General features: G+C 37.0%; 1 protein-coding gene across 1 annotated transcript in view; it reads right to left on the reverse strand.

Moving 5' to 3' along the window:
* Window positions 1-26,505, reverse strand: part of LOC128658546 (dynein axonemal heavy chain 11-like) — a 1,692,686-nt gene that overhangs the window by 1,363,274 nt on the left and 302,907 nt on the right. Inside the window, 1 exon segment of the mRNA XM_053712841.1 lies at window positions 15,233-15,565. Within this exon segment, the coding sequence (XP_053568816.1) occupies window positions 15,233-15,565 (333 nt within the window).

A 26,505-nucleotide genomic window follows, 5' to 3' on the forward strand; every position in this document is an offset into this window, starting at 1 on the left:
CACTGCTGCATGATATCCCATTGATTTCTATGGTATAATAAAAGTTAAGTTTACACCTAACATCACCCCCGAGTCTTCAAGTATTCAGGTCCGCGGCCGCGATGTTAGGCGATGTTAGGTGAGTGTATTGGTGCCGGCGAATGCAGCATAGTTGACGGCTTGATAAGTAGGCCTCTCTGTCTAAATCATGAAAGAAAAATTTGGGGTTTCATGTCCCATTCAATAATTGAAGTTATGATGAGTTATATTTGAACCTGTGAGAAATACAAGTGAAAACAAAAATATTACTTTTCAAATTGAGCTTAATTTGGTGACACGCATGTAAATTATTTTCAACACACTGACTGAACACTTCAATTCACAAATAAGTACACTTGGCAATACAATTCTACATTATTCTAAACACAGACTCTACATTAATATTTAGTAATTACAAGACATACAGGGAGTGCAGAATTAATAGGCAAGTTGTATTTTTGAGGATTAATTTTATTATTGAACAACAACCATGTTCTCAATGAACCCAAAAAACTCATTAATATCAAAGCTGAATATTTTTGGAAGTAGTTTTTAGTTTGTTTTTAGTTTTAGCTATTTTAGGGGGATATCTGTGTGTGCAGGTGACTATTACTGTGCATAATTATTAGGCAACTTAACAAAAAACAAATATATACCCATTTCAATTATTTATTTTTACCAGTGAAACCAATATAACATCTCAACATTCACAAATATACATTTCTCACATTCAAAAACAAAACAAAAACAAATCAGTGACCAATATAGCCACCTTTCTTTGCAAGGACACTCAAAAGCCTGCCATCCATGGATTCTGTCAGTGTTTTGATCTGTTCACCATCAACATTGCGTGCAGCAGCAACCATAGCCTCTCAGACACTGTTCAGAGAGGTGTACTGTTTTCCCTCCTTGTAAATCTCACATTTGATGATGGACCACAGGTTCTCAATGGGGTTCAGATCAGGTGAACAAGGAGGCCATGTCATTAGATTTTCTTCTTTTATACCCTTTCTTGCCAGCCACGCTGTGGAGTACTTGGACGCGTGTGATGGAGCATTGTCCTGCATGAAAATCATGTTTTTCTTGAAGGATGCAGACTTCTTCCTGTACCACTGCTTGAAGAAGGTGTCTTCCAGAAACTGGCAGTAGGACTGGGAGTTGAGCTTGACTCCATCCTCAACCCGAAAAGGCCCCACAAGCTCATCTTCGATGATACCAGCCCAAACCAGTACTCCACCTCCACCTTGCTGGCATCTGAGTCGGACTGGAGCTCTCTGCCCTTTACCAATCCAGCCACGGGCCCATCCATCTGGCCCATCAAGACTCACTCTCATTTCATCAGTCCATAAAACCTTAGAAAAATCAGTCTTGAGATATTTCTTGGCCCAGTCTTGACGTTTCAGCTTGTGTGTCTTGTTCAGTGGTGGTCGTCTTTCAGCCTTTCTTACCTTGGCCATGTCTCTGAGTATTGCACACCTTGTGCTTTTGGGCACTCCAGTGATGTTGCAGCTCTGAAATATGGCCAAACTGGTGGCAAGTGGCATCTTGGCAGCTGCACGCTTGACTTTTCTCAGTTCATGGGCAGTTATTTTGCGCCTTGGTTTTTCCACACACTTCTTGCTACCCTGTTGACTATTTTGAATGAAACGCTTGATTGTTCGATGATCACGCTTCAGAAGCTTTGCAATTTTAAGAGTGCTGAATCCCTTTGCAAGATATCTCACTATTTTTGACTTTTCTGAGTCTGTCAAGTCCTTCTTTTGACCCATTTTGCCAAAGGAAAGGAAGTTGCCTAATAATTATGCACACCTGATATAGGGTGTTGATGTCATTAGACCATTAAAGAGATGCACATCACCTAATATTTTTAATTGGTAGTAGGCTTTCGAGCTTATACAGCTTGGAGTAAGACAACATGCATAAAGAGGATGATGTGGTCAAAATACTAATTTGCCTAATAATTCTGCACTCCCTGTATATATTGTGTTGCCATAGAATAACATAATTTATATAAGAACTTACCTGATAAATTCATTTCTTTCATAGTGGCAAGAGTCCATGAGCTAGGGACGTATGGGGATATACATTTCTACCAAGACGGGGCAAAGTTTCCCAAACCTTAAAATGCCTGTAAATACATCTGCTACCTCACTCATACCTTAGTTTAACATGTAGCCAAGACATGAGGTGTAAAAGAAGGAGTGAAAAGCATACAAAAAGAGGAACTGGAAAAAATAAAGTTCTTTCTACAAAAAATTATAACCACAAAAAATAGGGTGGGTCTCGTGGACTCTGTTCTTACATAAATTATTTTTTCTTTCATGCAAGTGGCAAAAGTCCATGAGCTAGTGATGTATGGGATATAATACCCAAGATGTGGAAATCCACAAGTCACTAGAGAGGGAGGGATACAATAACAATAGCTAAATCCACTGAGAAATTAAATCTAAAATAATTAAGTTTTCTTTAAAAAAAAATCAAAAAAACTCAAATCAAAGGCATTAGAATCAAACTGAGACAACTACCTGAAGAACCTTTCTACCAATGGCTGCTTCCAAGTAAGCAAACACATCAAAATGGTAAAATTTAGTAAAAGTATGCAAAGAAGACCAAGTTGCTGCTTTGCAAATTTGATCAACTGAAGCTTCATTCTTAAAAGCCCAAAAAGTGGCAACCAATCTAGTAGAATGAGCTGTAATTCTCCACCTCCAAATAAGCTTTGTGAATCAAAAGTTTTAACCAAGATGCCACAGAAATGGCAGAGGCTTTCTGACCTTTCCTGGAACCAGAAAAAATAACAAATAGCCTAGAAGCCTTTCTGAAATCTTTAGTAGCCTCAACATCATATTTAAAAGCTCTTACCACATCCAAAGAATGTAAAGACCTTTCAAGAGTATTCTTAGGATTAGGACACAAGGAAGAAATAGCAATTTCCCTATTGATATTGTTAGAATTCACAACTTTAGGCAAAAATGTAAATGAAGTCCGCAAAACAGCTTTATCTTGATGGAACATTAGATAAGGAGACTCACAAGAGAGAGCAGACAATTCGGAAACTCTTCTAGCAGGAGATATAACCAAAAGAAATAACACTTTCAAGGAAAGCAGTTTAAAATCCAAAGAATGCATAGGCTCAAAAGGATGAGCCTGCAAAATCTTCAAAACCAAATTGAGACTCAAAGGAGGAGAAATAGATTTAAAAACAGGTTTTATATGAATTAAAACCTGAACAAAACAGTGAATATCAGGAAGTTTAGCAATCTTTCTATGAAATAAGACAGAAAGAGCAGAAATTTGTACTTTCAAAGTATTTGCAGACAAACCCTTATCCAAACCATCCTGAAGAAACTGTAAAATCCTAGGAATTCTAAAAGAATGACAAGAATATTTATGAGTGGAACACCATGAAATATAGGTTTTCCAAACCCAATGATAAATTTTTCTTGAAACAGACTTACGAGCCTATATCATAGTGCTAATAACTGAGTTAGAGAAACCTCTATGACTAAGCACTAAGCATTCAATTTTCATGCCTTCAAATTTAGAGATTTTAGATCCTGATGGAAAAACGGCCCTTGAGACAGAAGGTCTGGCCTTAAAGGAAGTGGCTAAGGCTGGCAACTAGACATCCAGATAAGATCTGCATACCAAAACCTGTGAGGCCATTCTGGTGCTATCAGAAACACATAATATTGTTCCATTATGATCTTGGAGATCACCCTTGGAAGAAGAACCAGAGGTGGAAAAATATAAGCAGGTTGGTAAAACCAATGAACTACTAATGCATCCACCATCTCCGCCTAAGGATCCCTGGACCTGGAAAGGTATCTGATAAGCTTCTTGTTTAGACGAGAGGCAATCAGATCTATTTCTGGAAGACCCCACATCTGTACAAGATGAAAAACACATCTGGATGGAGAGACCACTCCCCCGGATATAAAGTCTTTTGTTTTGTGTGAGATTCTGCTAAATGAAAAGATTGAGCTAGTACCAAGATATCGTCCAAATAAGGAAACACTGCAATACCCTGCTCTCTGATCACAGGTAAAAGGGCACCGAGAACCTTTGAAAAGATTCTCTGAGCTGTCGCTAGGCTAAATGGAAGAGCGACAAACTAGTAATGGTTGTCTAGAAAAGAGAATCTCAGAAAATGGTAGTGGTCTGGATGAATCAGAATGTGAAGATAAGCATCCTTTAAGTCTATCGTGGACATGAAATGACCTTGCTGAACAAAAGGCAGAATAGTCCTTATAGTCACTATCATGAAAGTTGGGACTTTTTCAAAACGATTTAAAAATTTCAGATCCAGAATTGGTCTGAATGAATCTTCTTTCTTTGGGACAATGAATAGATTTGAATAAAACCCCAAACCCCGTTCCTGCAGAGGAACTGGAACAATCACCCCTGTGAGCTCTAGGTCTGAAACGCATTCCCAAAAAGCCTGAGCCTTTACAGGGTTTGTTGGAACATGAGAAAAAAAGAATCTTCCTATGGGAGGTCTTATTCTGAAACCTATTCAATACCCTTGAGAAACAATATTCTGAATCCACTGATTTTGAAGAGAAATGGTCCAAATGTGTTGAAATAATTTCAATCTGCACCCCCACAAGTAGAACTGGTTTGAGGGACGCACCTTCATGCAGTCTTAGGGGCTGGATTTGGTTTTTTTAGAAGGCTTGGATTTATTCCAATTTGGAGATGGTCTCCAATTAGAACCAAAGGCCTTAGGGGAAGGAGAGGTATTTTGTTCTCTATTCTGATGAAAGGAACGAAAACAATAGGGAGCTTTAAATTTACCCTTAGATTTCTTATCTTAGGGCAGAAAAACTCCCTTTCCCCCGGTGATAGTGGAAATAATAGAATCCAATTGAGAACCAAATAAATTACTACCCTGAAATGATAAAGATAGTAATCTAGATTTAGACACCATATAAGCATTCCAAGATTTAAGCCATAAAGCTCTTCTAGTAAAAATAGCTAAAGACATAGATTTAATATCAATCTTAATTATATCAAATATAGCATCACAAATTAAAATGATTAGCATGTTGAAGTAAAAGAACAATGCTAGATAATTCAGGATCTATTAACTGTTGAGCTAAACTGTCCAACCAAAAAGTTGAAGCAGCAGCAACATCAGCCATAGAAATGGCAGGACTAAGAATATAGCCAGTATGTAAATATGCTTTTCTAAGATAGGATTCAATCTTCCTATCTAAAGGATCCTTAAAGGAAGTACTATCTTCCATAGGAATAGTAGTACATTTGGCCAGAGTAGAAATAGCCCAATCAACCTTAGGGACTTTTTCTCAAAACTCTAAATAAGCCACAGGTAAAGGATAAAGCTTTTTAAACCTAGAAGAAGGGTTAAAAGAAGTACCAAGTTTAGACCATTCCTTACTAAACATATGAGAGATAGCATCTGGAATAGGAACAACTTCAGGAGTAACATCAGAAGTTTTAAAAACAGAATTCAAACGTTTGCTATTCTTGTTAACAGGAGGACTAGATTCCTCAACACCCAAAGTAAACAATACTTCCTTTAATAAAGAACGAATATATTCAATCTTAAAAAGAAAAGTTGATTTATCAATTTCAGTCTCTGAAGTAGGATCTTCTGAGCCAGAGAAAACCTCATCAGCAGAAGATACTTCAGTATGCTGTCAATCAATACAAGCTTCATCAGATTTGAGAGTTTAGGAGAGACCTTTTACATTTATTTGAAGGTGGAATAGCAGTCATAGCCTTCTCTATGGCTGCAGCAATATAATCTTTCATATCTACAGGAAAATCATGTACCTTGTGAACTGTGAAGGTTTAACAGAAGAAGTATTTGTACTTATAGAAACATTATCAGCATTGAATAATGCCACATATTTGAGCTGAAGAAGTAAGTTCAGCTAATTTTACAACATACACACTTAGGGGTCGATCCGATATAAATCGTCGCCCGCAAAAGCCGGCGACGCCAATATTTGCGCGGGTTTGGAACAGCCAATAGAATGCGAGCTCAATCTGATTGGCTGATTGGATCAGCCAATCGGATTGAACTTGAATCTGATTGGCTGATTCAATCAGCCAATCAGATTTTTTTAACTTAATTCCGATTGGCTGATAGAATCCTATCAGCCAATCGGAATTCGGCGGACGCCATCTTGGATGACGTCATTTAAAGGTACCTCATTCGTCGTTCAGTCGTCGGCCTGGATGGATGCTCCGCGGCGGCGGAGCGAAGAAAGAAGGTTGAAGATGCCGCCGGAAGAATGAAGACTTTGCTGCCGCTTGGAGGAAGACGTCGCCGGAGGAAGAATTCTTCTTTGCCGCTTGGAGGAAGACATCGCCGGAGGAAGAATTCTTCTTTGCCGCTTGGAGGAAGACATCGCCCGGATCGGATCAGGAGTTCGGCCCGGTGTGGTGAAGACAAGGTAGGGAGATCTTCAGGGGGGTAGTGTTAGGCTTTTTTAAGGGGGGTTTGGGTGGTTTTAGAATAGGGGTATGTGGGTGGTGGGTTGTAATGGGGGGGGGGATTGTATTTGTTGTATGCAAAAGAGCTGAATTCTTTGGGGCATGCCCCACAAAAGGCCCTTTTAAGGGCTGGTAAGGTAAAGAGCTTTGAAATTTGTTTAATTTAGAATAGGGCAGGGAATTTTTTTTATTTTGGGGGTTTATTATTTTATTAGGGGGCTTAGAATAGGTGTAATTAGCTTAAAAATCTTGTAATCTTTTTTTTATTTTTTGTAATTTAGTGTTTGGTTTTTTTTGTAATTTAGTTTAGTTAATTTAATTGTATTTTTAGATAGATGTTTGTAGTTTATTAAATTTATTGATAGTGTAGGTGTATTTGTAATTTAGGTTAGGATTTATTTTACAGGTAATTGGGTAATTATTTTAACTAGGTAGATATTAAATAGTTAATAACTATTTAATATCTATTATACCTAGTTAAAATAATTAACAATTTACCTGTAAAATAAATATTAACCCTAACATAGCTACAATGTAATTATTAATTATATTGTAGCTATCTTAGGGTTTATTTTATAGGTAAGTATTTAGATTTAAATAGGAATATTTTAGTTTATAAATGAATTAGATTAATTTAATATAAATTTAGTTAGGGGTGTTAGGGTTAGATAGAGTTAATATAGTTAATATAAATACTATAGTAACTATATTAACTATATTAACCCTAATATAATTAGGGTTAATATAGTTAATATATATAATGTAATACCTATATTAATTATAATATACTTAGGGTTAATATAGATAATATAGCTGGCGGCGGGGTAGGTAGATTAAATTAGGGGTTAATCATTTTAATAGAGATGGCGGCGGTGTAAGGGGCTTACATTAGGGGTTAATAATTTTAATATAGATGGCGGCTGTGTTAGGGGCTCACTTTAGGGGGTTATAGATATAATATAGTTGGCGGCGGGGTACGGGAGCGGCGGTTTAGGGGTTAATAACTTTATTAGGTTGCGGCGGGGTACGGGAGCGGCGGTTTAGGGGTTAATAGCTTTTTTATTGTTAGGATAGTGAGGGGGGATAGCGGATAGAGGGTTAGACGTGTCGGGCTTTGTTAGGAAGGAGTGTTAGACGTGTCGGGCTATGTTAGGGAGGCGTGTTAGACAGTGCGGGTGTTTTAGACTTTAGTCAGGTTTTATAGGCGCCGGCAGTTTCTAACGTGGCGCAAGTCACTGGCGACGCCAGAAATTTGTACTTGCGCAGATTTCTGGACATCGCTGGTTTGTCAGACTTACGGCACGTTAGCATCTGACGGCGACTTATATGGGATAGCTCGAGTTGCGAGCTGAAACTGCGGGCGACGCCGGTTCCCTCGCTTGCGCCGCAAACTGCGATCTATATCGGATCGCGCCCTTAGTTTTGGTAGAATTGTGTTCAGTCAGCTTAGTTCCTACAGTAACATCAGAGGCAGGATCAGTCTGAGACATCTTGTTGCAACATGTAACAAAAAAGAAAAAAATAACATTTAAACAAAATATCCAATTTCCTCAAAATAGCAGTTTCAGGAATGGGAAAAAATGGTTATGATAGAAATAAGGTAATAATCAAAAGCAAGCAACTTAGCCCTCTAAGAAACAAATTAGAGCAGAGAGCAAAAGAGGGAGAGACTTAATATAACACATTTTGGCGCCAAGAATGGCTCAAATGCAGAGAAAAAAAGTTTTTAACAAGTGAAATATGCGTCATAACAAGCGTGACTTTGCGCAAAAATACTTGCAACAAGAAAGTCGCAAGAAATGACGTGACTCGCCAAAAATGGCGCAATAAAATGTAACATTCTGACTTCCGGTTGGTGGCATTGTAAGATGGCCACTGAATTACAGAGCTCCAAGTAATTTCCCTGCTTTTTTGAGCATATCTGTGGCTACACTTTTTGCCATCCAATCTTCCTTGGCAGCTTAGGTGCCCGGAAACTTTTGTGGATCAGATATTTCATCTTCTGGCCACCGTGGAGTCAGTTAACAATTTTAAAGCCGTTGGGCTTTCAACCTGTAAAGCAGCATATAGACAAGATGGTGCACAGTCTAAATGACATAACTGCACTACTTTTACCGTTATTCAATGGGCTACAACAATCGCTGGAGAAATTAATACGGGAAGCCCGAACCACCAAGGGACCAGTTTCTAGTGTGGAGATGGTGGAGCCAACACAGAGTTTACTCATCAAGGATGAAGCTTATTACCTGACTGAGATCAGCTTTGGCTGTCCTGGTTCCTTTTGTGAGATCCTCCCTATAGTTGCTTCTTGTGACAACGCCATCACAGCAAGAGCGAAAATCACACTCGGATACTACTCTCAGGATTCCGTGGAGAAACTCTGCCCTGTGCGGTATTATACTGAGCGGACCGCAATTGCATTGGAGGAAACTTCCCAAATGATGCGCGTAAGTAACGGAAAGAAATGCTTGAACGATACTGCTATGGAAAGGAATGGAGACCTGGCCCTTACCTTGCTTGACCGGGATTCGGAAAAATCAGATACTGACCGATCTCGTCGGCACTCTCTGTGTGCAGTTCCAGATGTGGACTTTGTCCTACTCCCTTCATGTTTGAACCAGGCTGATTTGTGGCCTACTACCAGGAAATCGCCTAGGCAAATTACATTATAATTTGTACAAAAGTTTAGGGGGGACACCCTTTGTTTGGTGCTACAGGTTTCTCCTTTACTAATCCCTGCACAATACAGTGAGCGTATGGGAATTGGCTAGACTGTGAGTGAAACTTCATATGCAGCCGGGGCCCTGCAGGAATAAGAAGCTGCATAAATAGGACCACACTTTGCAGGTACTTTCATACACAAGGGTGCCTCCATGCAGGAGAGACTATTAGTGGAAACTATATACATCAGTATACCATTCTGAATAATAATATCAGCTAAAGCTATGCTCCACTTATTTGAATAAGGATGTTTTTCTAGTTCTGATAACTCTTTCTGTTGATAAGTTTGAACACGTTTGTTGTCTATGCATAATAATATTTTAATTCTGCATGCATTTCATTACAAGGCTACATTTTCATATGTGAATTTTGAAACGGCACCGTGGAGCAATCTCTGTTTGCAGGTCACCTATAAGCATTACATACGATTGCTAGGCAGTTTAACAAGTTGTATTGTAGTCCTCACTACAGGAGTATAAGGTACTCTGCTGTGTAATCAAAAATCCATTTGAAACACCTATTTGGACATGGGGTTGTGGTGGGGTTTGCAATCAATGTTATCTATATCTGTGTATGGGTCACTTTACAATGTTAGATAATCCACATGTTTGTTCTGCCATACTCCGCTTGCTCATAACTTAAATTTTATCTTACATAATCATAGCTAATCAAATCTTAGTATTAAGAGGGGGAGGAGGAAGGAAAACGGGAAAAGCTTTATCCGCTATAATGCACAACATACCAACACAATACACGTGATGTTGATGGCCTCTAACTGTCTCCATGTGCTAAAATCTTGCTATAGCCATATAATCTTTATTTTTATTTTTATTTTTTTTTATTTATTTTTTTCCAAAATTTTTTTTATTGAGGATTAAACATTACAGCAGATGTCACAGCGCAGGTGACCAACAGGATAACATATACATAAGCATTATGCTGTTGTATTGGCTCAGTAGGTATAGCTATTAATGAAAATACTGCTAGGTCAAGCATGTCAAGTATGAAATAAGATATCTACCATATAAACCTCATTTTCGATTAATGTGAACTAAGAAATATATCCATTATGAAAACCTCATTTACGAACAGTATGAACAAACTTAGGATACAAGGACCGGGTAAAACCTCAGTCCTATACAGTAACTCAACTTTCTAGGAATTTTGTGAAGTCAGCTTAGGAGTGCCTCTCCGTGTACTGCAACTGGTAATTATAGTGCGCATCTCCAGGCTGGGGGGGCCTTAGGTTGAGAAGAGGCGGGGGGAGGAAGAGTATGAGCTTTCATACCACGTGAGAGGGGAGGGGGGGGGAGGGGGAAGGGGGAGGGACATGGATATGGTGGTAGGGGTAACTGGAATCTTTAATTCGACTAGGCATTTAGCTTTGGGCTCCCTGGTAGTTAAACCAGGACTCCCAAATCTGCCAATAAAGCTCCTCTTTGTCCATATGGGAATAGAAACTTTGTTCCATTGTGGCGTACACCTGCATTATAGATGTAACAACCGTTACATCTGGGGGATGGGTTTGTTTCCAGGCCCTTGCTATTGCCAGTTTTGTGGCCGCTAGGACAAAGATGACCAATTTAGAGATGTGGGTTGGAACGCTCCTCGGGAAAATGTGTAAGAGAGCGATTGCTGGAGTGAGTGGGGTAGATAGCCCCAAGTTGGTACAGAGGGTTTGTACCTGTGTCCAGAGAGGTGCCAGTTTTGGGCAGTCCCACCAGATATGCATATCTGAGCCTCTTTGCATGCACTCCCTCCAACACAAAGGGGGCGTTGTGAAACATTTGTGACAGCCTCGTGGGAGTATAGTACCATTTTAGGAATAATTTCATATAAGCTTCTAGTGTGTTTGCACAGTGTACTGTCTTTTTAGTTAACGTCATGGCTGTGGATAGGTCTTTATCTGAAATAGGTCTGGATAAATCTCCCTCCCAAGCTCTTAGCTGCCATGGTCTGTCTTTGTTAGTGGATGACTGTAGAAGATCATAATGGAACGATATGAGCCTAGGAGTCCTAATAGGGAGTTGCCATAGCTTTTCCCAGTTAGTCAGGGGCCTGTTTAGGGCTTTGGGGAATCCCCAAGATGTCATAAAGGCATAGAGCCTCGAATATTCAAAAGAGGCCCACGGGGGGGGGGGGGGCTCTGGGATAATGGTACTGATATTGTGGGGTGAGATTAAGGTGCCCGAGGGGTATACACGGGAGACCACTTTCAGGTCTAAGTCACTCCATTGCTGTATGTGTGTGTCAGGGAGAGCCGCCAGTAAGGCTGGTATAGAATGAATGGGAGACGGGTGTGGGGCGATGTCGCGTAGGTTTCTAAGGCTATACCAAACTTTCAGATTATCTCTGATGATGACGTTTTGTAATCCCAAGCTGTCAACGCAATGCTTAGGGATCCAGGGTAAGTCTGCCAACTTTAGGCCTAGGGGAAGAGCCGATGTTTCTATGCTTTTCCAGCCCTGTTGTTCCCCCTTATCCGCCCACGCCGTGATATGAGAAAGCCTGGCTGCCTCATAATATCCACGTATGCTAGGCATTGCAACTCCTCCAAATTCATATCTTTTTTGGAGTATTTTCGCCGCTATCCGAGGCCTGGACTTATTCCAGATATAGTGTTGTCCAAGAGATTGAAGCTTGTCTATTAGAGCGGCAGGTACATTAAGAGGGATGCAGCGGAAATAGTACAGAATTTTTGGCAAGATCGTCATTTTGAAGGAGGCGATGCGGCCCAACCATGAAATTTCTTTAAGACTCCACGAAGATGTAAGCTCAGTGACCTCTTTAATGAGGTTTGTATAGTTAATGGAAATAACCAATTTCGGGTCCGGACCGAGCTGTACCCCTAAGTGCCTAATGGTGGTTCGAGACCATTGGAAGGAGTACAATGTTTGTAGTATATCCAATTCAAATGCTGGCATGCATACTGGTAAAGCCTCTGTTTTGGTGACATTTACTTTGTAGTAGCTATGAGCTCCGAACTCAGAGATAGTATCAAAGAGTACTGGCAGGGAGCCTATTAGGTTTGTTAAGAACAGAGTAACATCGTCCGCGTATAGTGCGATCTTCGCAGTAGCGCATCCAAGCTGGACCCCTCTTACTGCAGGTGATTGTCTAATAGCCTGAGCTAGAGGTTCTATGGCCATGGAAAAAATTAAAGGTGACAGGGGGCATCCTTGTCTGGTGCCGTTGGTGATACATATTTCCGGGGAGGCAAACCTCATACCCTTAACTACTGCTGAGGGACAAGAGTATAGGGCACGGATTGCTTTAATCACGGTCTCTGGCATGCCAAATTGAGCAAGCGTATACCATAGGTATTCCCATCTGACCCTGTCAAACGCTTTTTCTGCGTCCAGCGACAGGGCCAGCATGGGTGTCTTCAGCCGGGAGGCTTCTGTGAGTATGTTTAGCGTTTTTCGAGAATTGTCTGGGCCTTCTCTACCAAACGTGAAACCAACTTGGTCTGTATGAATCACCTTCGGGAGCAGGCTATTGAGGCGGTTAGCCCATAGCTTTGCATAAAGCTTTACATCACCATTTATCAAGGAGATTGGTCTGTAGCTCGTACATTGTGAGGGATCTTTGTTTGGTTTCGGAATGGGTAGAATTACTGCTTGTAAAAATTCTTTATGGAATGAGCCTGCCTCTCGGGCTTCCGAAAAGACCTTGAGGAGGATCCCCTGGAGTTCCGGTTTAAACAATTTATAGAAGGCTGTTGGGTACCCATCTGGGCCTGGAGCCTTGTTATTTTGGGAGTGTTTAATGGCTAAACTAAGCTCATTTGGGGAAAATGGAGCTTTAAGTACTTCTCCATCCCTGTCTGGGAGGGATGGCAGACCCAACGAATGTAAGAAATGTATTATTTCATACGAGGAGGACTCTTTAGTAGCCATCGAGGGCTTAAGGTGGTACATCTTAGAGTAATATTCCGCAAACCATAATCTTTATTTTATTACTGATATAACTAATGGTTTTCCATCAAAAGCCAACTTACAAATTCCAGCAAGGAATACTCTAACTGATACACTGTACTAGAAAGGCCTGATCATCTGCTTTCGCACATTACCTCGCTAACCATGCCAACAGAATTCGGGAGTGGCTAACAGACTTGCCCATCATTATATATATATATATATATATATAGCAATCTCTTAAATTTAAGGTGTCCTGTATCTCTACTTTTATGTAAAATTACTACTCCATTCAGAGGGGATCTTGGTACTTATGTTCTGTTTATTTGTTTGTTTTATGTTTACTTTTTGTTAGTTTGAAAGAATGGAAAAATTAGGAATTCATACCAACCAACAGGGGGACCCTCATATCTAATTTTACAATTGGGCCAATCAGAACCAGATAAACTATTAATATTATAGCAATGAGTCCCATTGGTTCTTCCCCCTTTACTCAAGAAACCAGCCAATTTTGAGCATGCTTACGATTTATGTCACACAATATATTTTTTTTAACATTTGCTCAGCTAATTTTTGTAATTACTGTATGTATTGCCCAGTTCCATAGTCATAGAGGTATTCTGATCTATACTAACAATTCACAGCCTGTTTGAAATATGTCAATTATCAAAAAGCTCAACCTTTGGCCGACTCGCAATTTGATTCTTGCGAAGAATACTTTTTACCAGACATACCGCTGTGAGGTACAGAATCTTAGTAATTTGCAACCATATCTACTTTTCTGTGCTGAGCAACATATCCATGTGTGCATGCCATTCACATTTGGCTGAGAATTATTTAACCGCGATTTCTTTTCTTTTTTTCCCTCTTCTTCTTCTTTTAGGTTTAGTTTAGTTTAATAAGTTAAAAATTAGAGAGTTCGGGTAGCAAACAGTGAAAAATCTTCGATGATATAAATATGAAGCTAACCAGTAATGCTCATAGTACGATATTCTTGAAATCCATGTCTTATATTATCATGTGTTATGTACCACATGCTTTTATTACAATATCTGTTGTAAATTTAGACCCTGTACAATTTTCAAATTATTTGTATGTAACTGTTTACATGTCATATACCTGAATTAAAAAAAAAAAAGTAACATTCTGTGTCATCGCGAGCCTAAGCCCACGAAAATTTTAAAAGAAAAAGACTCCAAGTTACAACTAACTGGGAACCCCAGGTAAGTCTAAAAAACTCCCATAAACATAATTTCCATGCTGAAACTGTTAGACTGCAAAAGGGAAATACACAGACCTGAATCATGGCAAATATATATAATATACATTTAAAACGTTATAGGATAAAGTACCAAACATAGCTGAGAGTGTCTTAAAAAATTATATATACTTAACACAAGACACCCATCCACATATAGCAGACAGAATAGATTTTCCATAGGGGAAAACATGGCTTCATCAGGCAATATTCCCTTCACATCCCTCAGACAAACACTGCACTATGAGAGTAACCGGGCTTCAATATGCTTAGAAGCGCTTATTACAGAAGAAATCAAGCACATCTTGCGTCACCACCTCCACAAGGAGGCAAAGTTTGTAAAACTGAAGTACGAGTGAGGTGGGAGGTGTATTTATAGGCATTTTGAGGTTTGGGAAACTTTGCCCCCTCCTGGTAGGAATGTATATCCCAATACGTCACTAGCTCATGGACTATTGCCACTTACATGAAAGAAAACATACCTGCCAAGTCTAAACACTTTTGAAAAAAAAAATACATTTTTGTTTGCAGCATTTGATTTTCAATAGTCAAACTCAACCCACTATTTGCCTTATTTGGAGGAATCAATCCAGGCTTTATTCTGCAGACAACAAGGATAACCACAGTAATAATGTGAGCTTAAAATGTATTTTTTTCCCAAAGTACATGAAAAGGGGGAAAAATAAATCATGAACGTATATTGCAAAGTTGTTTCATGACCCATAACTAATCTCAAGGTGTTTACAGTCCCTTTAATGACATGTATTTTCTCTTTATTGAAAACCTATATTGTTATTGCATGTCAGGAAATTGTTCAAGCTTTACATTTTAGTGGATATAAAATAGTACCTACCTGGTATGTATGTTTTCCTAGGTGTGTAGCAACACAAGGTATAAAAGATGCAGTTCTGTATGTGTTTCCTAACAAACCCTCTATAATGTCAGCAAAATTGCCATTGATTTTAGGATCAAGAGATGGCTTAAACGTCATTTCACTTCCATTAAGAACAAGTTCTATTTTAAATATAGGATCATTTTTAAGTTGTGCCTCTGTGTTATCACACAAGTACTGAAGTGAGCACTTGATTGCTCTGTACAATCCATCTAGGACAATGCTGTCAATATATTCAGTATAAGCCTTCCATTTTTCAGACTGAGGATCTGCACGGAATAGCTGCAAATTGTGCTGCAAAAATATTGTAATAAATTAGTTAATGGATTAATAACAACATCACTCTCTGAGCTATAGGTGTTATAAATTACTTGCTATACCTGTATGGAATAAGATTGCTGTCAAAAAGGCAAGTGTGTGTGATTCTTCATCATTGTACATAAATTGTCAGATATGAATACAAATCTAAGTTTACAAATACATTATTTAGGGGGAAATACATTTTTTAGTACATTATTGTATAAAACAAGGCAAAATAAGCACTTTAGGCGTGTTAAAGCATGCTGTATGGCAAATGACAACATAAAAAAACCAAATTCTCTAAGAAGACCACATGCTACAGACAGTTTTCCTGCTACTAAGAAAACTTTAATTTAAGCATCAAAATCAATATTCCTCTGTATAGTGGTGTATGATGCAAATGAGAATAATCACTTTTGACATGTTAAGCCATGTTACATGACAAATGTTAAAAGTTTACCTGAGATGATGCTGATGTGGTGGGGTTGTCAGCCATTTCTCTACATTTAATTAAAAGCAAAGGCAAACTGCTGAAATGACTTTACCAACAAAATTGAACTTCCAAAAGAAAAAAAATGTCTTGTATATCCACAAAAGAAGATTGTAGTTCCAAAAAACTAAAATTGCACTTAAAAAAAAAAAAGAATTCTATTTGTAATGAAGGATTTTTGTTCTAAAAAAAATAAAATTGTATTTATAAAAAATAATAATAAATTCTATTTGTAAATTTAGACTTGTATTCATATATCGCAATTTATGTACAATGATAAAGAATCACACACTTGCCTTTTTGACAGCAATATTATTCCATATATCTGAAACATACATTTAAAAAAGTAAATATGAAAAGGCATATACAGTATAACTATATAACAGCAATATTTTATTATAATCCAGCAATCAGAATTTAAAACTGTTAAAACTGTATTAAAACATATATGTCATTTTATTGTTGTTTTATTCTTATTTATTTATTTTTTTGTTTATTGACATTGACCTCATTTTATTTTCTAGCTTTAGGTGCCTTTAAACTATGGGATCAACAGTTTGTGAGGTGACTGGAATACTCATTTTCCTACATTTTCAAATTTCACAATAAGCAGTGTTATGTTAGCTTTATTGTTGATTACAAATGCATAAAAGATTAAACTTTTTTATTCATACTGTGTATCAAAACAAAAATGTATATTTTTCCCAGTACTTATGACTGGAAGAAACAGTAAACCGACAAAGTTTAAACATTTAATAGAAATCCCAGTATTTTTCAGCAAAAACTCAATAACTTTCAACTAAAGGGAGGGACTCTTTATTTTTGTCATTAAAGTGAATGTCAATTTTGATGCTAAAGTGCCCAGTTTTTAAAAATTCAATTAAAAACAGGGGCACTTTAATTCATCAAAATTTATATTTCACTTGTGCTGTGAAAAAAATACTTACCTTTTAATCTTGACAGCAGCTCCAGCTTCCTCCGGTTGTTGCAACAAGCCATTTCTGATGTCAGAAATGATGGATAGGTCATCCTCCAATCACGACTCCCCTCCGCCCCCAAAGAATCAGTGTCTGATTCAACGCCGTGATTGGAGGAAGCCGGATTCCTCATTTTAGACCCAGGAAGAGGCTTTGCAACGGGTGGAGTGAAATGTAAATTTTGATGAATTAAAGTGCCCCTGTTTTTAATCGAATTTTATAAAAACCGGGCTTTAGCATAAAAATTGACATTTACTTTAATACACAAAATTACACAGCATTCTACTAGAGCATTGGTATTTTCAAGACAAATTCTATATTGTTTTGGAAATCTGCTTTTAACATGACAAAAACATCTACTAGATTTCTACCTATTCCTAAAATATCTGTAGATTCTAAAATAATCCTAAAATAGCCTTAGATTCTATTCCACATAGTGATTTTACCTGGTTTGGTTTCATGTAACAATAAAGGAATTGGAAAACATCTTTGTCCAAATCTATAAACACCGGTACCTTACTCATGTTTTATGTTTTCAATAAATCAATTTCTGCATAATTGGAATGGTAAGAAATTCTTTAATGATGGCTATATAGGTTTTCATCACTTGGAATTATGTCGAAATTTACAAAAAAACTGAGATTACTATTTCTCTATATGTAGAAAGTGTGCTATCACTTCCTGTTCATGTATAGCTATGTTAAGATTAGAAAGAAAGAGAATTGTTCTTTAAATGACTCATCATGGAACAGATTAATAAATGGGGACACAAATATAGTGTCAAGGTTCAGTATTTCTAAGTATATTACAAAAGTCAGACCCAAATCTCTTTTTTGGATCTATTAATTTGTAAGGAAGATGACGGCTCCCTGATTACAGATCTGTATCGAAAAGAAACAGCTACAAACAATGTCCTATTTGCCACAAGCGCCCATGCACCAAACACTACAAAATCCTTACCAATTGGAGAATTCTTGAGACTTAGGAGAAATTGCTCACAAGATACAACCTTCAAGATAAGAGCTGCAGAACTGGAAAAACGTCTACTCCTAAGGGGATACAGCAAAAGATCGATCCGCGTAGCCAAGACGAGAGCATTAAAAACTGCTAGATCTGAGTTACTAAAAACAAAAACCAAAACAGGTGATAACAAAACCAGACTAGTACTCACATATAATCAGCAAACAAAACAAATTGTGAATATAATCAACAACAACTGGCATATACTACAAGCGGACCCCCTCTTAAAGAACATAATAGGGGACAGAGTCCAACTCAGCTATCGTAGAAATAGAAATTTAAAAGAAATGCTGAGCCCCAGTCACTTTGTACAAAAAACCAGTAAAACGAGACCACCAGAAAGAGGTTCATATTTATGTGGAAACTGCTCCTCATGTAGCAATATGACCAAAAAGAAATCCATCATTGACAGGTTTGGGAAAAACCATCAAATTAAGAGTTATATCAATTGCAATTCTAGTGGAGTCATCTATGTTCTACAATGCACATGCCCCAAATTATATATTGGGATGACGACTAGAACTGTACACACCCGTCTGATGGAACACCTGCGAAACATCCGTAATGCCCCCAAAGATCTATCTAAAAACAAGAAAATCACGTCCGTAGCTTCGCATTTCCTTAAATACCACCAATCCAAAACCTCTGAATTAAAATGCTTTGGAATTCAGAAGATATCCTTAGGACTAAGAGGAGGAGACTTGGAAACATCTCTACTTAAGGCAGAAGCAAAATGGATATATTTAATGGACAGCGTATATCCCAAAGGCATGAATGAACAGAACAATTATTCTATGTTCATATGAAGGATTAGAATATTTCTGACAAAGGAAATAATACCAATTGCTACAAACAAACATCACAGCACCCAGTGCATATAAAAGAGATGTAAATTACAACTGATGAATAATGGGTTTAATACCAAGCAGTAAATTTAACACCTTACAATAGAAAGATGCACAACACTCACTCTCAAAACAAAGAGAATTTAAACCTCCTAATTTCACTTATACATGTATCTCTCTAAATGTTAGTATAGAAGAGACACTACATACAATGGTTAATAGATAAAAAAATTTCATTATATAAATAAAAAAATGTTTTTTACCACTTTCTCCACCACCACACGTGTGAATTTTTTCCCCCTTTTTGCATCACCTTTATTCACGCTTGACATGTCAGCTCATGCTCATTCCTATATCACCACTCTCACTCTACTTCAGAGTGGACCTTAATTAATTAATTCCCCCTTTATGTTTTATAGTACCTCACCAGTCCAGTACTTATGTCACAGGGCTCCATGCTCCCCTTAGACCCCAATTTACCAGATGATCACACTTCACCATTTATTTTCTAACACTATCCTTGGTTGTTTATATTTCACATATCAACCCCGAAACACATAATGTTTTAAATTATTAAAATTATTCTAAAATTATACAAAATAAATGTTGTTGCAGTTTTGCCAATCAGTCACTTGATCCCAGACCACACTAACCTAAATACTTTAGGACCAATTCATTTAATCTCTTTTTGAGTTAATATATACAAAACTTTTTACACAGCATTCAGTCACAATATCAACATCAATACTGTCCAGGACATGACAGTATAGATTCATTCAATCATAAGACTTAATAGTTTTCAATATGAGAGAAGTACAAGTTATGCTCTTAGGTAAATTCTAATGCCAGATCAGTCATTGACCTCCTTTCAATTCAGTGTAAGTCATATGACTCACTATTCAGAAGCACACTAGATGCTTTATAATAATACAGCCAAACCTTGGTGACAATCAATATAAATTTATTCATAACATCAAGAGTAAGATCTGTCAATATATGGTAAAATTTAAAAATTGATAAGAATATAAGCCAAACCTTGGTGATAATCAATATAAATATATTTGTAACATCAAGAGTAAGATCTGTTAATATATGGTAAAATTCAAAAACTGTAACCATAGATTATTCAATAAATAAATATTCACAATTATGCTATAATCTGTTCTGCTATACACCGCTTAGAAGAACAAAACAGAAAACACATTTCTAATGATATATGCCTCCTTGATAGAAAGGTAATGAAAGGAGTAGTTCTATAAATATTCGATAAAAACATATTTGAATGTAACATGTATCTTTTGATGATATACAAGCGCAGTTGGAATAAATATTAAAGGACAATTCTGTCATTCAAAGTACATTGAATGCCACTTCCAGTCTGTCATCTCTTCAAGCGATCCTTCGTAAGTCCGACGAATATGTTTCCAATGGCTCAAGTCAATCAAAGTCTAATCACGCCTCCTCTTAGTTCTGAGAGTATTGGGATTGGTCTAAATGCAGCCAATGGGTTGCCGCCTATGCATTTAAATACCCTGAGACGCCGGCGCGCGTCACCTTTGAAAAAGCCGAAACGCTATCGGCGAAACATGTTAGGGAAGGGTAGCTGTTAATACCCTGTTTAGCCTTTTTTTAATGGCATAGCTAACTTAAATAAATTTACTTAGACAGTGGCAATTTGGACTAGATTCCAACTTTAAGGAATACGAATACAGTTTTCAATAACGAGATTAAAGAGCATGCTATATCTGAACAGCATAAGAGCTGTAACTGTTAACTATTGCACAAGACCGCCAAAATATATATACCTAAATAAGTATACTTCTACAACTAAAAATTACAGCGGCAAGCCAGGCGCAAATGCTACTGGCACATTATATGCTAACATTATAACGCTAACACTGCTAACCGGGCATAACTGAATATTAACAAAATTATATTATTTAAGAATATGTTGTTAACCGTATAAGATCACTGGAAGCAGACGTCAATACTTTCAGTGTCAAAACATAGCTAGGACAATACAAATCTTTCAGTAGCGTGATTAAAGAGCGTGCTATATCTGAACAGCATAATAGCTGTAACCGATACTTCTAGAACTAAAAACTACAGCGGCAAACAAGGCGCAAATGCTACTGGCATAGTATATGTTAACATTATAACGCTAACACTGCTAACCGCTCATTACTGAATGTTAACAAAATTATAGTATTTAAAAATCTGGTGTTAACCGTATTAGATCACTGAAAGCAGACGCTAATACTAACAGTGTCAAAACTCAGTTAGGATAATACAAATTTTATATAGATATATCTAAAATACTATACAATCCAATGTAGTTAACATATCTCTATGGTTGTTTGAGTAATGGTAGTAGAACCAAAAAATTAATATTATTTTTGATTAAAAAATTGAATAACACAAACTTGAAAAAATCTTTGAAACAAGTTGTGTCAAAAGTACACCAAGCACCTTTACATGCCATACATTAATCAAAAATAAGCAAAAAGTTTGCTGCATCAAGTGTCCTAAGCACACAATACATGTGTAAACTGAGAACAAAATATCTCAAGTGATACTGTTACCCCATTGAATGATAAATTGGAACAGTAAACAACAAACTTTTATTAATAACAAATACCTGTGTATCACACAGTTAAAAATCATAGTTATATTATTCATAAGGTTGCTTAATATGATACACTTTTGATGGCATGTGGAGTTTTTGAATCCCTAAGTGGTGTACAATATTAAAGAACACAAGCCAACTCGTTACTTGATAAATGGATATTACCAACTAAAAATATATATACCCAAGAAGAATATTCCAAGTCCAAAGAAATTTATTCACCCAATATTACAAGCCACTTTTATTATGAGCAAAGTTGCTATGTGTTTTTAAAAAATACACACACTCACACAGTACACTTTTTTAGTAAACGTTAAGTTAATAAAAGTTATGTTTTAATATTTTCTCTCAACCCTTGACCTGCAGTGGTTGTTTAAGGTCCATATGAGTCTCAATGTTATTTTCATGGAACAGAAGTGCTATCCAAGTGCATTCTTTTAGTCTCTATCTTCTTTGATAGTGACTATATTCGTGACTAGTGTTGTTTTATGCACAAGCACTCAAGCTCATTGGGTATATAAATATATACCTATTAATTAAATACAGACACTTAAGTAATACACACAGGTATATGCAATTCAGGTACATAAATTCTACACCATTGGTAACTAACCTGAATATGTTGTGTATATATTGAATCAAAAAATAGAGCGTTCCTTCTCATCAGTGTAGTGCTTTCGCTATTTTGTACTAAATCACTTATTACATATTCCTATAGTACATATAGGATTCCAGCAAACACAGCACACACTATTTTGATATTTAAGCTATGGCTAGTAAATTCGAGACTGATAGACAAACAAGGGAGCAAAAAAGACTGGCTGATATGAATGAAGTCTTTAATAATCCAACAAACACCAGTACGGATATAACTTCAAACAACTTAGATAGCCTACTAAGAGAATTACACAAGAATCTCTTTAAACAAGACAAACTCTGGTGGGACAAACAATTTTGTGAGCAGTATATTCAGAGGAATTTAATACAGAGGGGCTTAAGAATACAACTCTTCCCAGCATTCGAATTTAAACAAAAAAATCTAAGTATGGAATGGGAAGAAGCCTTAAGCGAATGCTCTGCCAAACTAATGAAAATCCTCATTAAACATGACACCTCTGAATATGAGAGACTAGAAGAGATAATCCAAAGTCAAAATGAGCAACTGAAGCAATTTGAACAAATGCAAGAATTTGAAAATACATACAAAAAATATCAAAAAGAATTGGATAAATATGAAAATGAAATCAAGACAACTAAGAAGGGCAAATTACAAAGAGACATACAAGACTTTAACAATAACAAAGTCTATAAATGGCGAAACAAAACCAATATAACCAATTATAGATCACAGAAAAGGGTTAATATTGTGGAAACCGACATATCAGATACAGATAACGAAGATACTGATAACAATGGGCAAGAAACAGCTGCTCAAGCATCTACTTCCAGTAATACAACCATAGTGGAAAATAGAAAAAGAAAATCTTTTTTAGAAGAGGACTCAAGCACCGATTCAGAGCCACCAGAAGAGGCGGGTGGAAAAAACAAAAGGCAGACCAGAAACAAAAAGAATCAAAAAGACAAACAGACCAACAAACCACCCAAAAGGAATCCGAGTCCATTCTCGATGATAAGGATGAGAAATTAAGAATTATAAATCTGTCTAACCGAAATTTAACCTCTTTGCATACTAATGTGCTATCTAAAGGCTTGTCCTTTTGTCCACATAACAATCTGGACAAATTTGAGGCAATTAAAGATGTACAACTGTTTCTGCGCAAACTCCTCCTAAAAAGACATTTCACTAACAAAGAACCCGATATTCCATCTGTCGATTGGACAGAAGACGAATTGGAATCGTTACAAATATTAAAAGATCTCAATTCAGAACAAGAGGAATGTGAAATACCAAACTGGCGAAAGACGCTGAAAACCAAATCAAAATACGTTCCCCCTAACACTTGTGCCAATATAGAAGTCTTCAATCAAATTGTATGTGAAAGTATCAACAAATTAGATATTACCACTAAACAACACAACCTATCGAAAAAAGAAAGAGATATTCTTTCAGAAATGGAATCCTGGAATGATGTCATAATACGTAACGCCGACAAGGGCGGTAATATCGTGATATGGCCTACAGAAATGTATTTGGAAGAGGCAAAACTTCAATTAAATAATAAAACTTGCTATAAAGAACTATGGAGTAATCCCACAGGAGATTTCCACACTCAATACAACAAAGTGATAGATGTAGCCTTCAAAAATGGCATAATCAATACCAAGGAAAAGAAGTTCCTGACTGTCTTGCATCCCAAAGTTGCAACATTCTACTTAATCCCTAAAGTCCACAAAAATAGCCAAAAACCGCCTGGCAGACCAATCGTTTCCGGTAATGAAAACCTAACGGAAAAGGCGAGTCAATATGTGGATTTTAGATTAAGACCATTCCTAACACAACTATCATCATATGTGAAAGACACCATGGAAGTGCTACAAATAATACAGGACATTTACATTTCCAAAAACACTTGGTTAGTGTCCTGTGATGTGGAATCACTGTATACTAGCATTGATCACAAACTAGGACTAAATGCCATCCAATACTTTCTTGATATGTCTTCTGATGAAAGCCCGGATCATAACCAATTCACACTTAATCTACTCAAATTCGTGTTAACCAAAAACTATTTTCTCTTCAACAATAAGTTCTACCTCCAAACTCAAGGTACTGCCATGGGCACAGCTTGCGCTCCTACCTACGCAAATTTATTCTTGGGATGGTGGGAGCAAACTGTGGTATTTAGTGACACAAATGACAAATATATTGACAAGATTCCTGTATGGATCCGGTACATAGACGACATCCTGTTTCTATGGGAGGGCACCGAAAAAGATCTAGATACCTTTCTATCCAAGTTAAATCAGAACAATTTAAACATCAGATTGACGCATTACAAAAGTCAGACCCAAATCTCTTTTTTGGATCTATTAATTTGTAAGGAAGATGACGGCTCCCTGATTACAGATCTGTATCGAAAAGAAACAGCTACAAACAATGTCCTATTTGCCACAAGCGCCCATGCACCAAACACTACAAAATCCTTACCAATTGGAGAATTCTTGAGACTTAGGAGAAATTGCTCACAAGATACAACCTTCAAGATAAGAGCTGCAGAACTGGAAAAACGTCTACTCCTAAGGGGATACAGCAAAAGATCGATCCGCGTAGCCAAGACGAGAGCATTAAAAACTGCTAGATCTGAGTTACTAAAAACAAAAACCAAAACAGGTGATAACAAAACCAGACTAGTACTCACATATAATCAGCAAACAAAACAAATTGTGAATATAATCAACAACAACTGGCATATACTACAAGCGGACCCCCTCTTAAAGAACATAATAGGGGACAGAGTCCAACTCAGCTATCGTAGAAATAGAAATTTAAAAGAAATGCTGAGCCCCAGTCACTTTGTACAAAAAACCAGTAAAACGAGACCACCAGAAAGAGGTTCATATTTATGTGGAAACTGCTCCTCATGTAGCAATATGACCAAAAAGAAATCCATCATTGACAGGTTTGGGAAAAACCATCAAATTAAGAGTTATATCAATTGCAATTCTAGTGGAGTCATCTATGTTCTACAATGCACATGCCCCAAATTATATATTGGGATGACGACTAGAACTGTACACACCCGTCTGATGGAACACCTGCGAAACATCCGTAATGCCCCCAAAGATCTATCTAAAAACAAGAAAATCACGTCCGTAGCTTCGCATTTCCTTAAATACCACCAATCCAAAACCTCTGAATTAAAATGCTTTGGAATTCAGAAGATATCCTTAGGACTAAGAGGAGGAGACTTGGAAACATCTCTACTTAAGGCAGAAGCAAAATGGATATATTTAATGGACAGCGTATATCCCAAAGGCATGAATGAACAGAACAATTATTCTATGTTCATATGAAGGATTAGAATATTTCTGACAAAGGAAATAATACCAATTGCTACAAACAAACATCACAGCACCCAGTGCATATAAAAGAGATGTAAATTACAACTGATGAATAATGGGTTTAATACCAAGCAGTAAATTTAACACCTTACAATAGAAAGATGCACAACACTCACTCTCAAAACAAAGAGAATTTAAACCTCCTAATTTCACTTATACATGTATCTCTCTAAATGTTAGTATAGAAGAGACACTACATACAATGGTTAATAGATAAAAAAATTTCATTATATAAATAAAAAAATGTTTTTTACCACTTTCTCCACCACCACACGTGTGAATTTTTTCCCCCTTTTTGCATCACCTTTATTCACGCTTGACATGTCAGCTCATGCTCATTCCTATATCACCACTCTCACTCTACTTCAGAGTGGACCTTAATTAATTAATTCCCCCTTTATGTTTTATAGTACCTCACCAGTCCAGTACTTATGTCACAGGGCTCCATGCTCCCCTTAGACCCCAATTTACCAGATGATCACACTTCACCATTTATTTTCTAACACTATCCTTGGTTGTTTATATTTCACATATCAACCCCGAAACACATAATGTTTTAAATTATTAAAATTATTCTAAAATTATACAAAATAAATGTTGTTGCAGTTTTGCCAATCAGTCACTTGATCCCAGACCACACTAACCTAAATACTTTAGGACCAATTCATTTAATCTCTTTTTGAGTTAATATATACAAAACTTTTTACACAGCATTCAGTCACAATATCAACATCAATACTGTCCAGGACATGACAGTATAGATTCATTCAATCATAAGACTTAATAGTTTTCAATATGAGAGAAGTACAAGTTATGCTCTTAGGTAAATTCTAATGCCAGATCAGTCATTGACCTCCTTTCAATTCAGTGTAAGTCATATGACTCACTATTCAGAAGCACACTAGATGCTTTATAATAATACAGCCAAACCTTGGTGACAATCAATATAAATT

The sequence above is a fragment of the Bombina bombina genome, chromosome 1 (assembly GCF_027579735.1).
Source record: "Bombina bombina isolate aBomBom1 chromosome 1, aBomBom1.pri, whole genome shotgun sequence".
In the NCBI taxonomy this organism is placed as follows: domain Eukaryota; kingdom Metazoa; phylum Chordata; class Amphibia; order Anura; family Bombinatoridae; genus Bombina; species Bombina bombina.